The sequence below is a fragment of the Podarcis muralis genome, chromosome 15, assembly GCF_964188315.1.
Source record: "Podarcis muralis chromosome 15, rPodMur119.hap1.1, whole genome shotgun sequence".
NCBI lineage: Eukaryota > Metazoa > Chordata > Lepidosauria > Squamata > Lacertidae > Podarcis > Podarcis muralis.
Window position 1 is genome coordinate 33609955 of NC_135669.1, and position 14853 is coordinate 33624807.

The following is a 14853-nucleotide window of genomic DNA, read 5'->3' on the forward strand; positions in this document are numbered from 1 at the left end:
GAAGAAATGCAGTGGTCCATAACTACAGTAGATGGAGAAGGGTAGAAATGATGAAATGAGAAAGAAACAGTATAACAAACAGGAAAACAGACCCGCTTTGAGGAAGAAGGAAGTCTACTAGAAAATAATAAGAACAGAAAATATAAAGTAGGGTAACATAAGTCCGTGTGCAAGAGTGTATGGATTTAAAGCTGGCTTGCCACATTTTAGATGTATTATCAGAGATGAAGAACACATTTCACCCTGGCAAAAAACACTCAAGGTGGGTGCAAAGCAGGGCCAGTGAGAGGCATGGCTTGGGTGACAGGTTCATTAGGGATCATAAACTGATAACGGTGGCCGACACAAAATCCTGTGGCAATGAGTTCCAAAGGTCACCATAGCCTCAGAGGAAACACTTATTGGGGGGAACAACAAAGGTCCGTATAGTTAAAGCTAACAAAGGTCCGTATAGTTAAAGCTATGGTTTTCCTGGTAGCGATGTATGGAAGTAAGAGCTGGACCATAAAGAAGGCTGATCGCCAAAGAATTGATGCTTTTGAATTATGGTGCTGGAGGAGACTCTTGAGAGTCCCATGGACTGCAAGAAGATCAAACCTCTCCATTCTGAAGGAAATCAGCCCTGAGTGCTCACTGGAAGGACAGATCGTGAAGCTGAGGCTCCAATACTTTGGCCACCTCATGAGAAGAGAAGACTGGGAAAGACCCTGATGTTGGGAAAGATGGTGGGCACAAGGAGAAGGGGACGACAGAGGACGAGATGGTTGGATGGTGTTCTCGAAGCTACCAGCATGAGTTTGACCAAACTGCGGGAGGCAGTGGAAGACAGGAGTGCCTGGCGTGCTCTGGTCCATGGGGTCACGAAGAGTCGGACACAACTAAACAACAACACATTCTCAAAAGAAAGGTGCCAGGGGGATCGACCTTGTCTGGATGACACTTTCTTATATAGTTCATGTGCCTTAGCTGTGGTATATAGATGAAATTATAATCTGAAATTCAAAAAGCTAGGTCATATCTATCTATCTATCTATCTATCTATCTATCTATCTATCTATCTATCTATCATCTATCATCTATCTATCTATCATCTATATATCTATCTATCTATCTATCTATCTATCTATCTATCTATCTATCATCTCAATCCAGCTCACTGGCCTGAAGATTTGACTGCTGCTCATCTAGCAAGTGCACACAACTCAGGGCCTTCTCTGTGGTGGAGCCCAGAATCTGGAACTCCTTCTCTCAGACGGTCCAACGAATCATTTCCTTCCCTTTGGAGGCCGATGAGAGCAGGCCCTCAGTATTGCTTAATTTGTGTACCCACAGCTGCTGGTTTTATGTTGACTGTGTTCTTGTGCTACTCATTTTCAACTACATTATTTTAATTGTTTAAAAATAAAATAAAATGGTTGTTCGTTGTTTTGGTGACGTCTGTTTGGCCAAAACTAGCCTGTAAATTTCCACATGAATAAAACCATAGAATTGAACTGAATATTACGCAGGGGTTCAGTTCTAAGAAAAATGCATATACACGAACTGAAGGCTGCAGAGATACCTTTCCGTTCATGTACTAATCCCATTCATGCACCAAGGCAACCCCCTCTCCCAAATATTAATTTAAAATAGCAGCTAAAATGGCACCGACTGGAAAGCTTAATAATGAAAATTATTAGGTTGTGCGTTCTTCGGCGACCACACATAGCCGAGTAAGATTGTCTTCCATAAACACGGTATTAACAATGAGTCCATAACTGACTGTGGAGGCCAATTCTGGATCCACACGTCCTTCCACAGTGGGGACATTGGTTCCCGGGCAGGAGTTGATCACGGTGTGGATTTGCCAAGTGTGCCTTCCTCTTAGCACGTTTCTCCCTTGCGTTCTGAGTTCATGTGTCTTCAAAGCCCATGACACCTTTGGTCAAGGCTGTTCTCCAATTGGAGCGCTCACAGGCCAGCGTTTCCTAATTGTCGGTGTTTATACTACATTTCTTTAGATTTGCCTTGAGACAGTCTTTAAACCTCTTTTGTTGACCACCAGCATTACGCTTTCCATTTTTAAGTTCAGAATAGTGTAGTTGCTTTGGAACACGACAATCAGGCATCCACACTACATGACCAGTCCAACGAAGTTGATGTTGAAGAATCATTGCCTCAACACTGGTGATCTTTGCTTCATCCAGTATACTGATATTAGTTTGCCTGTCTTCCCAAGTGATGTGTAAGATTTTTTCGGAGACACCGTTGATAGAATCTTTCAAGAAGTTGGAGATGGCGTTTGTAAGTGGTCCATGTTTCACAAGCATACAGTAAGGTTGGTAGTACAATAGCTTTGTAAACAAGCATTTTGGTTTCCCTTCGAATGTCCCAGTCCTCAAACACTCTGGGCGTAGCAACCCTGTGGCCCTCCAGGTGTTGTTGGACTACAGCTTCCATCAGCCCCAGCAGTCTGGCCCATCATCAAGAATAATGGGAGTTAAAGTCCAGCAGTCTGGCAGTCCCTTCATTAGCATGCCTGGTGGCAGACTCCTGAAAATGCAGCAATACTCCTCAAAAACAGCATGCGTGCCTTTTGGGAAAAGATAATGGAACCTGTTAAGCTACACCTGTGGCCTTTTTAAAAAAGTCAGATTTTCTGTGCTTTGGAAAAAGTCAGAAGAATACTTATAGGAAGCTGTTTTATGCCAACTCAGACCATCAGGCCATTTAGCTCAGTATTGTCTACTCTGACTTTGTCCATGGAGTTTTCTTGGCAGGGATACTGGAGTGGCTTGCCGGTTCCTCCTCCAGGTGGATCACGTTTGGTCAAAACTCTCCACTATGACCTGTCTATCTTGGGTACCCTGCTTGGCATAGTTCAAAGCTTCTCTGAGTTATTCAAGCCCCTTTGCCATGGCAAGGCAGTGATCCATGAAGGGGAGGAGGAGGGGAGGAGATCATGAAGGGGAGAAGACTCTTGAAAGTCCCATGGACTGCAAGAAGATCCAACCTATCCATTCTGAAGGAAATCAGCCCTGGGTGCTCACTGGAAGGACAGATCCTGAAGCTGAGGCTCCAAGACTTTGGCCACCTCATGAGAAGACTCCCTGGAAAAGACCCTGATGTTGGGCAAGATGGAGGGCACAAGGAGAAGGGGACAACAGAGGAAGAGATGGTTGGACAGTGTTCTCGAAGCTACCAGCATGAGTTTGACTAAACTGCGGGAGGCAGTGGAAGACAGAAGTGCCTGGTGTGCTCTGGTCCATGGGGTCACGAAGAGTCGGACACGACTAAACAACTAAACAACAACATGTCTACTCTGACTGGCAGCGACTCTGAGGTTTCAGACAGGGGGTCTCACTCAGTCCTGTCTGGAGATGCTGTGGATTGAATCTGCGACCTTCTGCATGCCAAGCATACGCTCTGTCCCCTGAGCTTTGGCCCTTCCCTCAAAGGACAACTACAATTCTAGGAGTTCCCTGGAAATAGGGACTTATTGTTAAGCCATTCTGAAAACTGTAATTCTCCTTGCGATTCTCAGCAGCCTTAACAAACTACAACTCCCAGAATTCCTTGGGGGAATTTAAAGGAGCATCACAGTGCTTTAAAGATGTGGTGCGGATGTGGTTCTGGATTTGGAACAGATGCGCAGATTTGCAAAGTGAACTGAGCTCCTCGGCGACCAAATGCTCCATCTTCGAGTACCAGCCAGCTGTGCTCAGCACTGACTGGCTAGTGCAATTGCAAAGCCCACCCACCCCCGTTTTCCATGCAGGCTAGCGCTGATTGGTCAAACCTTGTAGCAATCACACACAGACCCCGCCCCAATTGCCAGTCTCAAGATCAGGGCGGGGTTAGGCTGGCTGATCAAACACCGCTCCGGCATAGAAAAGGCATACAAGCTGCTTGTGGAAAAACCGATTGCTTCGTTGCTATTCACTGTGTAGCTGGAAGGAAAGGGTGCGGATTTGGGGAGGGTGTATGTGTTGTGTTCTGAAGGGCACAAAATTAAACTTGAAAAGGAACCAGGAACTTCTGCCTGCCAGAAGCTGGATTGTGACTCTACACTTTTCCCCCCATCTCTATGGGAATCACCCGTCAATCATCGCTGTGACGCTCCGGCTCAGCAACTCCAGGAATGGAAGGATGCAGGAGCCTGAACAAAATTCCACCCCACCCCCTGCAAAGTAAATATTCCAAACATAATCGTGCATACCTGAAAAGGGGGAGTAGGCAAGTTTCTCACTGAATCTAATGAGCAGAATAGCCCGCTGCTGCACATTTTTGCCTCGCGTCTATTAAATGCTAGAAAGTTACTGCTAAAAACAAATAAAAATCTGGAGTTGATGCAGCATTCAAGGGGGAGCAACTTGACCGCCACTCCGCCACCCCTGTGGAGGTCACTGGAGAGGGGGCTGGCTTGTTTCTTACTAAATGATGGGGCAGAAGCCTAGGCCTACCTCACAGGGTTGTTGTGAGGATAAAATGGAGAGGGAGAACCATGCACATCACATTGAGTTCCTTGGTGAATAAAGTGCAATAAACAAGTGCAGCAGCTGCACATCTTTCCAGCTGTCTGCAATTCCACAGATCTCTCTCTCCATCCCTGCCTCTCATTCATTCATTCATTCCCTTCCTTTTAATTTTCTGTTTCTCTCTCTCTCTCTCACGCGCGTTTCGTCATCCAATGTGGCATGCTGGAAAGTCGTTTTCTAATCTACCCTTCCCCAGGTGCCTTTCCTCCAACGCCTTTCACTTAGGGTGACCTAAATCGCTTTTATTGGTAAAGGGTCCGTTCCCGGTTAATTCTGTTCCGGGTTTTTACAACGTCCTGCAAAGCGGGCGGGGGCGGGGAGCAGCTTTTTCCCCTGATTTCTGTTCCAAAGTTTGCAAGAGCGAAACTCACCCTTTGCGGATTAATAAAACGAGAGAGCGGACGAGAAGGCTGCTTCTCTCCGGGAGAGATGGCCGCTCATTTGTTTGCGGCCAAAGATCACGCTGCTGTCTACCAGAAATACAGGTTCCCACCCCCGGAGAACCTCCAAGGTGTGATCCTCTCCTACCTGGAGAAAAAGGTAAAAAAAGGGGGGGGGGCGTCGGGAGAGAGCAGGCATGCAATCAATCAATCACTCGAGCAAGCAAGCAAACAAGCAAGCAGCGCCTCCTGCCCTAGAGTTTGCAGAGCTGCTGCCGGTCAGTGTTGGCAGGAGAGCTCGATGGGCCAAGAGGAAGGATGGTGGCTAATTGGGAGGGTACTTACATAGCATGTAGAACAGGCTTTCTAAACCTCAGCCCTCCAGGTGTTTTGAGACTACAATTCCCAGCATCCCTGACCACTGGTCCTGCTAGCTAGGGATCATGGGAGTTGTAGGCCAAAAACATCTGGAGGGCTGAGGCTGAGGAAGCCTGATGTAGAAGGTCCCAGCTTCAGTCCTCAGTGTCGCCAGGGAGGGCTGGGAAAGACTGTTGGTATCGGATACCTTTTTGTGAAACTGAAAACACTAAGGATCCTCCTCTCCAAACACACGCATCCTTGAAAACCGAAGAATCCGTGCCTTGCAGCTGTTAACAGATAAAAGTTGTATATGAGTTGTCTTCAGGAGGGAAGGAACTACTACTACTACTACTAATAATAATAATAATAAATTATATTCTGCCCATCTGACTAGGTTACCCCAGCCACTCTGGGTGGCTTCCAATAAATTAAAACACAGTAAGACATGAAATATCAAAACACCCTTTCAAAGAGTGTCTCTTTCTCTCTTGGTTCGTATTATTAAAACCATTTTTAAAATTGAGCTAAGTTTTTTTAAAAATAATGAGCTGTGATTCCTGCATTGCAGTGGGTTGGACTAGATGACCATTTGCGGTCCCTTCCAATCTTACAATTCTATGTATGAAAAAAGCCTCTCCTCAATACTGAGCAAGGGCAGAAGTTTCTAATTCCAGAACAAAACATTATTTTTCTTATCTTAGGCGGAGCTTCCGAGCTCTTAGCATTAAGTAAACAGTAAAAAGCCAAGCTCCAAATAATTTCCTCCCTTTGTAAGGTTTCACGCTTTCCTGAACGTAAGAAGACGCTGTGGTGGGTAAAAGATTGATAGATTCCCATTGCAAAGTTGAAAAGAGGTGAGGCATATTAGTCACTGGAAAAGAAAAATAGTGAATAAAAGCATTTGGCGAGATGAAAGAGGCCAAAGTGTTCCAACCATTTTTTCAGGCAAAGATTAAGCTTGCTGGTGTTGTGAAAATACTTCTGGAGATTTGCTAGCTAAGATGCTACTCTTCTTGTTTGACTGCAAGAGGAAAAGCTGAGCTTGAATCTTATCCCACATTGCCCCCTACTGAGTAATCCTCACCGGCTCCTGTCATTTTCTTTCACCGAAGAGGTTTACAACCCCATCCTTTACCTATTGTGAGCTGCTAGGGGCAGGGGACTTTCCCCGGGAGAATTTGAATGCCCTTGAATGTTCTGTGACATCACAGTAGCCCGGCCAATGGCAGAGAAGGGTGTGTGTACCAGGTGATGGCTGGTTTACGGCCTATTTGTTAGGGAGTGAGAACTGGTGTCTGGAATAGAGAAAGATGTCACCTTGTAAGTGAATTGATGCTATGCTTCTCAATATGTGCTGCTGTCTTCCCTCAGAAGGTGACCTCCTTTCACCTGGCAGTGGACGTGGGATGTGGCACAGGCCAGAGCAGTCACCTGCTGGCGAAGCGCTTTGAGAAGGTGGTCGGGACAGACGTAAGCGAGGCTCAGATCGAGGAGGCCAAGCGAGCTGCCCACCCGCCAAATGTCTCCTACCTGTAAGTAAGGGTAGATTTGGCACACATGTGTATTTAACAAGATGTTTATACCACTTGACTGTAGTAAGATCTCCAAGCAGTTTGCAAGAAATATTTAAAATTGCTGAAAAAAATAGTGAAAAGCAATTTCTGGGTCTGTGCGGCATGCAGTGTTTTTAATTGCTTTTCACTGTTTTTATCAGCAATTTTAAATATTTATTGGAAGGTCACACCTTCCTGTGTGAGTCCTCCTCTTTAAAGCACCCAGAAGTGGACTCTGGACTCTAGATATGAAAATCAAGTGGCTCTATTGTTTTCTGTGGCTCAGAATATATGCTTCTGTTACCTCACGTCGTTTTAAGCTTTTGTTAAGGGAAGAAGCAGTGCTAGTATCCTCTGAAATGCCTATGTATATTCCGACCTCTTTTTCTTAATGGTGACATGGACCATGCATAACGTATAATAATAATAATAATAAATTTATTATTTATATCCCGCCCATCTGGCTGGGTTTCCCCAGCCACTCTGGGCAACTCCTAACAGAATATTAAAAATAGAATCAAACATTAAAAACTTCCCTAACCGTAAGAATATTCTTCACAACTATGACCAGGGCGGAGGGGTGGGGTAAGTGAAGACAAGCAACAACAATGAACTATAATGTTGTTCACTGCTTCTGCTTAGGCTGCACAGAGAAAGCATTTCAGGTCCTGAAATTCGTTCTGATTGTGCAGATAGAATATAACAGATAGAATTCCACAGGGCAGGATATTAGTGTGTGAAAACAATCAAGGTCCAAGGATCCCCAGGCATGCACCTCCAGAGGGTAGAGATGTCAGGCACCATCCTGGTGCCCAGGCATCGAAACTTGTTTGCAAATGGCCAATAGACAGGTGCAGTACACTCGGGTTAAGTACTTAATTCGTTCCGGAGGTCTGTACTTAACCTGAAACTGTTCTTAACCTGAAGCACCACTTTAGGTAATGGGGCCTCCTGCTGCTGCCATGCCGCTGGAGCACGATTTCTGTTCTCATCCTGAAGCAAAGTTCTTAACTTGAAGCACTATTTCTGGGTTAGCAGTGTCTGTAACCTGAAGCGTATGTAACCTGAAGCATATGTAACCCAAGGTACTACTGTACATGCCTGGCTAATCTCGAACCCTGGTGGCGAGCACAGATTTGGCCTGGTTGCCAAGACCAGCCAACGTTTGTGGCTTCTCATCTCTGGCAGAGCAGCCGTCATAGAGAGCAGAGCTTTTGTTGTGGATTCATGATGTGGTGGTTAGGAGGCAGACGCCGCAAACCCCCACAGCCATTTTGATGACCTGAGCGAGCGAGACATAGCAGTTAACAGCCATTTTGCCCTTCGCCGGCCCAGCGTGTGCCCTGCAGAAGAGCTCCCCTTTGAGGACCGCTCTGTGGATCTGCTCACGGCCTTCACTGCTGCCCACTGGTTTGACATTCCCCGCTTCATGAAGGAAGTGGACCGCCTTCTCAAGCCGTCTGGCTGTGTGGCCTTGAGTACCAACACCCTCGACATGCGGTTGCACTACAAGGGCTGTTCGGAAAAGCTCACAGAAATCTTCCGGGAGGTAAGACCAATGGCGCAGTCTTCCTAAGGGAACCATCGTTGTGGGAGGGATGGAAGGCTGAGCAGGGCTTGGGAGAAAGTCTGTTGAGGTCTGCGCTATGGACATGATCATGCCTCATAGAACTCTAGCCCAATGGTTGCCATTAATTTGACTCTGAATTGATTTTAGAATGAATTGATTTTAGAATGTATTTCAATTAATTGATTGTGATTTTATGTAAACTGTGTTACTTTTACTGTTGTTGGCCGCTCTGAGCCTGGCTTCGGCTAGGGAGGGCGGGATATAAATAAATTATTGATTATTATTGATTATTATTATTCTATTTCCAGCCATCAGGGAATGCGTGGCAATGTTTATGTAGCTGGAACAGCATCACCCACACACAAGAGGGAGGTTATCAGCAAGCTTGTAGAAAACCTCAAGTTTTGCAGAAGTATTTTAAAAATGGTGTGTGGGGGGGAACTAAGTGAGGAGGGAGGGAACTTATAAAGAGCTGGGTGGGAAACTGGGTGGGAGGGTCATTGAAATAGAGTACAGTGGTACCTCGGGTTAAGTACTTAATTCGTTCCGGAGGTCCGTTCTTAACCTGAAACTGTTCTTAACCTGAAGCACCACTTCAGCTAATGGGGCTTCCTGCTGCCGCCGCGCCGCCAGAGCACAATTTCTGTTCTTATCCTGAAGCAAAGTTCTTAACCCGAGGTAATATTTCTGGGTTAGCGGATAGTATGTAACCTGAAGTGTATGTAACCTGAAGCGTATGTAACCCAAGGTACCACTGTATAATGCAGAGAGCATGGCTGGCTGGCTGGCTGAATCACTAGGACTATTCCACACTTTAGTGAGCAAAGGTGTTTGGGGACTTTGATGGAGGAACACCCAAGTGGTAGAGGTCTTAGAAGTGGGGGGAAAGAGAAGGAAAGAGGGGAGAGGAGAGAGTTCTCCCCTCCCCGGAATACTAGAATTTGGAATTATGCCGTAAAATGGATAGGAAGTTGATTCAGGGCAGACAAAAGTAGGGGCCGAATGTGTAATGAAACCGAACGACTTCACGGAGGAGGATATGTCAATTAAGATAAGGGCTGTTGGTGTTAGCAGGTGAACTTATGCCACCAAATACCAACATCAATGGGGCAGGGACTATTCCCTTCAAGCCCTGCTTGTGGACTTCCCAGAAGCATCTGAGTGGACATTGTGGGGAGTCTAGATGGACCATTGCTCAGCTTTAGGGGGGCTCTTTGTGTTATTAAAGAGCCCAGCTGGAGAAGACTGTAACAATGATAGGAACGGAACCTCCATATTGCGCCGTACTAACAAAATCAAAATCAAAATGACAATTTCAATATGGAAAAAATACAAATCAGAGCTATGCCTCTTAAAAAAAAAGCAGCAGAAGTTTAGCGTGAAAGTTATCTACACCTGGGGAGATGCCACATTAAAGGAGAGAGAAGAAAGGATTGTTGCTCAATAGCCGGTACCTAGTGTGCAATTGTCCCAGGACCTTTCAGCTTTCCGTTTTGGCTTCACAGGTTCAAGGCCAGATTTTCCCGTATTCAAACGAAAAGATCAAATTTGTTACGGATGACTACAAAGCAATATTTGATTCCCTGCCGCTTCAGGACAAGGAGAGGTGAGTGGACTGTACCAGATTGTCTGAAATAACCCAGCTATTTGCTGTTGTGAAACAGCAATCCTTTGCATGTTTACGCAGGAGTAAGTCCTGTTGCAATTCAGCGGGGATTCTTCCCAGGTAAATGGATCTATAGGATTGCTGCTTGCGACCTCAGCCGACCCAAGTCCAGCTGCTGAGAACTTTAGTGCAGAAAGGGGCACCTGAAATGATCACAGGGTGGTTGAAAGAAAGGCTGGAGCATGTTTGCAGATTTTTAGCGGAGAGAAAAACTGACAGCTTGATTTCTTTAATTCAAGGGTGGGACAAGTGTCATTTTCCCCATGGGCTGAGTTCTTTGAGGGGGAAGCGGTTTTGGGGCTTAATGCCAAATCTGGGTGACCCAAAGCACACCCACACCCCTACTCCTCCCCCTTTGCACCTACATTACACCCCTTCTCGCATGCAAACATGCATCTATACACACACGTACGTCACCTCCAACACAGACCTTGTGTTGTAGGCTGATATGATGGGAGAGGCCTGGTGGGCCAGAAGTTTCTGGATGCTGATATATTTATTTATCCTATCTAGATGTTGGCCAATAATGCAAGTTCTCTGGGTGGCTTCCCATTTCTTATCTTACTATTATTTTAAACGTGTATATAGATCGATCGATCCAGTGCTTTTTTTCTGGGGGAACACAGGATTACGCATACCCCTAAATTTTTTGTAAATCTTTGTAAATCTTTGTCCATTTACTGTATTTATTTTCCCCTATTTGAACTATAAAATTGTGGTTTTCTTGAGTCAAAATGAGAGTACCCCTAAACATTTTTTAAAGAAAAAAAGCACTATCTCTATCTTGATATAGATACAGATATACTTATTCAGTCGAAAACCCCTAAGTGGCTTAATCTGAAAAAATTGAATTCGATAAATACAAAATGTGATTATTATTAAAATAATAATCATGATAAAGCAGAAATGTGGTGTAACGTAGCTGGAATGTTTTATAGCTTAGAAATGTAGAGAAAACATAACAATGCAATAGATTACTATTGTCACGATGCTTAACAGCATCAGTAATTTATAAACCGTTTTTGTGCCAAAGTGTATTCTAAATAGTTTAAAACTACTTCTACACCTGAACTACAGAAGACGAAATAGAAATTAAAACTCTAAAAACTGTTGGATTCAGCAGGGGTAGGATCATTCTGTTGTTCTGGATGCTGGACGCTATCAACAGAATTTCCTACACAGCCGCTCTCTTCTCTAATGTGTCTGTTTCTTTCAGGATCACGGAAATTCTTGATAAACTGCCAATGAGTGTCGCTGACCTGATGGGATACATCCAGTCATTCTCTCCATACCAGACTTTTCTAAAAGCCCAGCCTGAGGCAGCAAAATCTCTCATCCAAAACACCGAACAAAGGTAAAGAAAGAAAAGTGTATTCAACCGAGTAACGCCTGTTTTCTTTTTGTATATATTTATTCATATTTAAATTTACAGGTTGTTCATGGCCAAGGACCTGTCATTTTTTTTTAAATTTTTCCAAATTTCAGATATCAATTCCATCTCTATATCACAGCTAAGGCATCTGAGCAGCATAAGAAAGAGGTGGTGTCATCCAGATGAGGTTGACCCCCCCGCCCGGGCACCTTTATTTTGAAAACTTTGTCTATGCATGCCCTTGCAAATAATACCTAAATGTTTTTTTCCTGTGGTGTCTTGGGAACCTTTGGAACTCATTGCCACATGATTTTGTGGCAGCCACTTTAAAGCAGTTTGGCTGCTTTTACCCTTTTACCAGTAACTAATCACAAAGCTACTACCTCCGTGATACTGCAGCATCCCTAAAGGTAAAGGTAAAGGGACCCCTGACCGTTAGGTCCAGTCGTGACCGACTCTGGGGTTGTGGCACTCATCTCGCTTTACTGGCCGAGGGAGCCGGCGTACAGCATGGCCAGCATGACTAAGTCGCTTCTGGCGAACCAGAGCAGCGCACGGAAACGCCGTTTACCTTCCCGCCGGAGCTGTACCTATTTATCTACTTGCACTTTGACGTGCTTTCGAACTGCTAGGTTGGCAGGAGCAGGGACCGAGCAACGGGAGCTCACCCCGTCACGGGGATTCGAACCGCCGACCTTCTGAGCGGCAAGCCCTAGGCTCTGTGGTTTAACCCACAGCGCCACCTGCGTCCCATGCAGCATCCCTAATGATAGACAAAAATGTAGCTTACATATTCAGAGCAGGAATGTATTTGATAACACAGGCACCTGAGTGGCTATGCTTGGAGACAACTGTGCATCAGTAGAAATGTTTTTATTGTTCTTAGAAGTTGTATTTTAGCTCCTTTTTCTCTTATTGTACATGACGGCCTCAGGTGCTGAAGCGGGTTATAAACTGGTAAAATAAGTTTGTGTTTTTGGATTGTGCTTCCAGCTGACCCCGGATTGTTTCCTCTTTAAACTTCCCTTTCCAGGATCCTGGAGACGATGGGAGTTTCGTCTCGAGAGACCAAGCTGGAGCTCTGCACTCGGCACGTTTGTGTCCTGGGTTATAAGTGACTTGGATCTAGTTAACGAATGACCCTCCTGAGGAAAGCAATGCCAGGGCACTCTTGAAAATTTTCCCAATAAAAACAAATGTCTCATTTAATCGCAAGAGGAGTGGGGGAAAGGGTGTCAAATGCACTCAGCAGACCAGAATCAGCAGCAGCAGCAATGTAAATCTATTACTTTTAAGGGAAGAGAAAATTGGATGTATAGCAGTGGGATTGGCCAAGTCACAGGTTTAAATCTGTGGTGTTCACTGGGTGACCTTGAGCTAAGAATTTGCTCTAGATGTTTTTGGCCTCCAACTCCCATCCACCCTGCAGTGCTGGCTGGGGCTAATGGGAGTGGGAGCCCAACAGCAGCTTGAGCAGAGGACTCACAAGCCCCTTACTATGGGAACTAATAACCCTTTAGCCCAGAATCCCGTTTCCCACAAGAACAAAGCAGATACTTCTGGTCAGCCCAGAGGCATGACTTGAAGGCAAGAGATGTGGATTTCAAATTAGGAATGCAGGCAAGGCGACAAAGAGGAGGGAGAAGAATGAGTTTAAAATGGCAAAGAGATATAAGCAAAATGAGGGGAGGAAAAAGGAAGAGAGAATTTTTTTTTTCAGGAAAGGGAGAGGAGGGAATGAAGACCCAAAGGCACAGATGGTAAATTCAACTGCAATCTTTTCCTACTAGATACCCAGCCACATGTTTCCTTTACTCTCCAGAAAGTACACACTCACTAAAATGCTATGATTTGGGCCATTCTGGCCCACCTGTCAAAAATAAATGTACACCAGATGATGATGATAATCATCATCATCATCTACTCTGGGTGGCTTCAAGCAAAATATAAAAAATAATAAAATGTCAGACATTTTAAATCATGGATGGATGCTTCATGATTGCCAAGTTCTTTAAAATGCACTCCCAAACTTTTAACCTATGCAAATGGGGACTGGGAAATTGGGATGGGGGGGTTCACCCTAGTCCCAGAAGCCTAGTCTGCCCCGTTAAAGGAGGTTTTTGCCTCAGACTGAGTGGCTAAAGCTTCAGGGCAGCCTAGGATTTTGGTGTATCAAAAAAAAAAAAAAAACCAAAACGGGCGGGAAGGGAGAGATAATAAAACCTTACGAGGAACAGTTGAGGGAGTTGAGTATGTTTAGTATGGAGAAAAGAAGACTCAGAGGTGATACAGTAGTTATATTCAAATATAGGAAGGGCTGTCACATTGGACAAAGGAGCAACCTTGTTTTCTACTGCTCCAGAGGATTCAATTTACAAGGAAGGAGATTCTGACTAAACATTAGGAAAAACTTTCTGATGGTACAAGCTGTTTGACAGTGGAATGGGCTACCTTGGAAAGTGGTGGACTCCTCTTCATTGGAGGTTTTTAACCAGAGGTCAGGAATTCTTCGGCTGTGATTCCTGCATGGCAGAAGGCTTTGACTAGATGGCTTTTTGGTGTCTCTTCCAACTCCACAGATCTAATTCTGTAAAAGCTATAATAAATACTTCTGATCAGTAAGCAGCAACAAACCATTAACTAGCACGCAACTTCTCCCAATGGGCTGTGAATATTTGCGCACATTTGGACACATTTGGATTACCAGCAAAACCATTTCCCTCACAGGTGAACCCCAGTAAACAAGCAAAGGATTTCAGAATCGCCTCAGGGATATTTTCCTTTGTTGAAACATTGATTTCCCAGATCAAGCTACTGCAGAAAAAAAGGCTTTGACAGTTCAGCAAAAGCAGCTGTCGTGAGGGTGGGGAATTCTGTGAAATCTGGAAACTTGTGGCATTGCCACAGTTAAAAAACCCTTCCCAGTGTTATCGGGAAGTCCTCTTCTGTGAGGAACTGTATAAGGACCATGCGTTCTCACTATGGTGGAGAGTCCATCATAGCTCCCCTCAGTCATATCTGTATATCATACATAAGATATAAACCCAAAATCAGTGGATGGAAGGTGGGCCTACTGAGCTCCACAGCTTCCTGGGGGTGGGATGGAACCAGCAGCCCTCCAATGAATTTCTACTCTGCCAAACCAAAACTGCACATTTCAAGGGCAGATCTCCCAACTTCCTTAAGCCAAGTTTGGAAGAACACCAGGGCAAGGAGAAAACCACAAACGCGGTCACGCACGCTCAGATTTGCTAAGATTTTCAAAGTTGTGAGGCTGCATATCATTTTTCGCATCACTTTTGAACTAACAAGAAAATCGACTTTTCATACACAGAGACACGCACATACAGATTGGAAAGAGCTACTTTTCGTTTTCGTTTTCCCTCTTTCCCAAGAGGTGATGCCCAATCGCAGCAACAGCGGAAACTTTGAATT

The 14853-nt window shown here is 44.9% G+C and overlaps 1 protein-coding gene across 1 annotated transcript; it reads left to right on the plus strand.

The window, feature by feature from the left end:
• The first annotated feature begins 4834 nt into the window (after positions 1-4834).
• LOC114585589 (putative methyltransferase DDB_G0268948) lies at positions 4835-12627 on the plus strand. The gene is made up of 6 exons (XM_028708395.2): positions 4835-5057; positions 6629-6789; positions 8146-8359; positions 9886-9986; positions 11263-11400; positions 12452-12627. Exons 1-6 carry the CDS (start codon positions 4947-4949, stop codon positions 12534-12536), a joined length of 810 nt encoding a protein of 269 aa, XP_028564228.2. The 5' UTR covers positions 4835-4946; the 3' UTR covers positions 12537-12627.
• Positions 12628-14853: the final 2226 nt, after the last annotated feature.

Bases quoted from the DNA above. Each gene is read 5' to 3' on its own strand.
- LOC114585589 (XM_028708395.2), top strand. From the start codon at position 4,947: ATGGCCGCTCATTTGTTTGCGGCCAAAGATCACGCTGCTGTCTACCAG. The intron at 6,790-8,145 runs GTAAGTAAGGGT...TCGCCGGCCCAG, and splicing joins CCGCCAAATGTCTCCTACCT to CGTGTGCCCTGCAGAAGAGC. The intron at 11,401-12,451 runs GTAAAGAAAGAA...TTCCCTTTCCAG, and splicing joins ATCCAAAACACCGAACAAAG to GATCCTGGAGACGATGGGAG.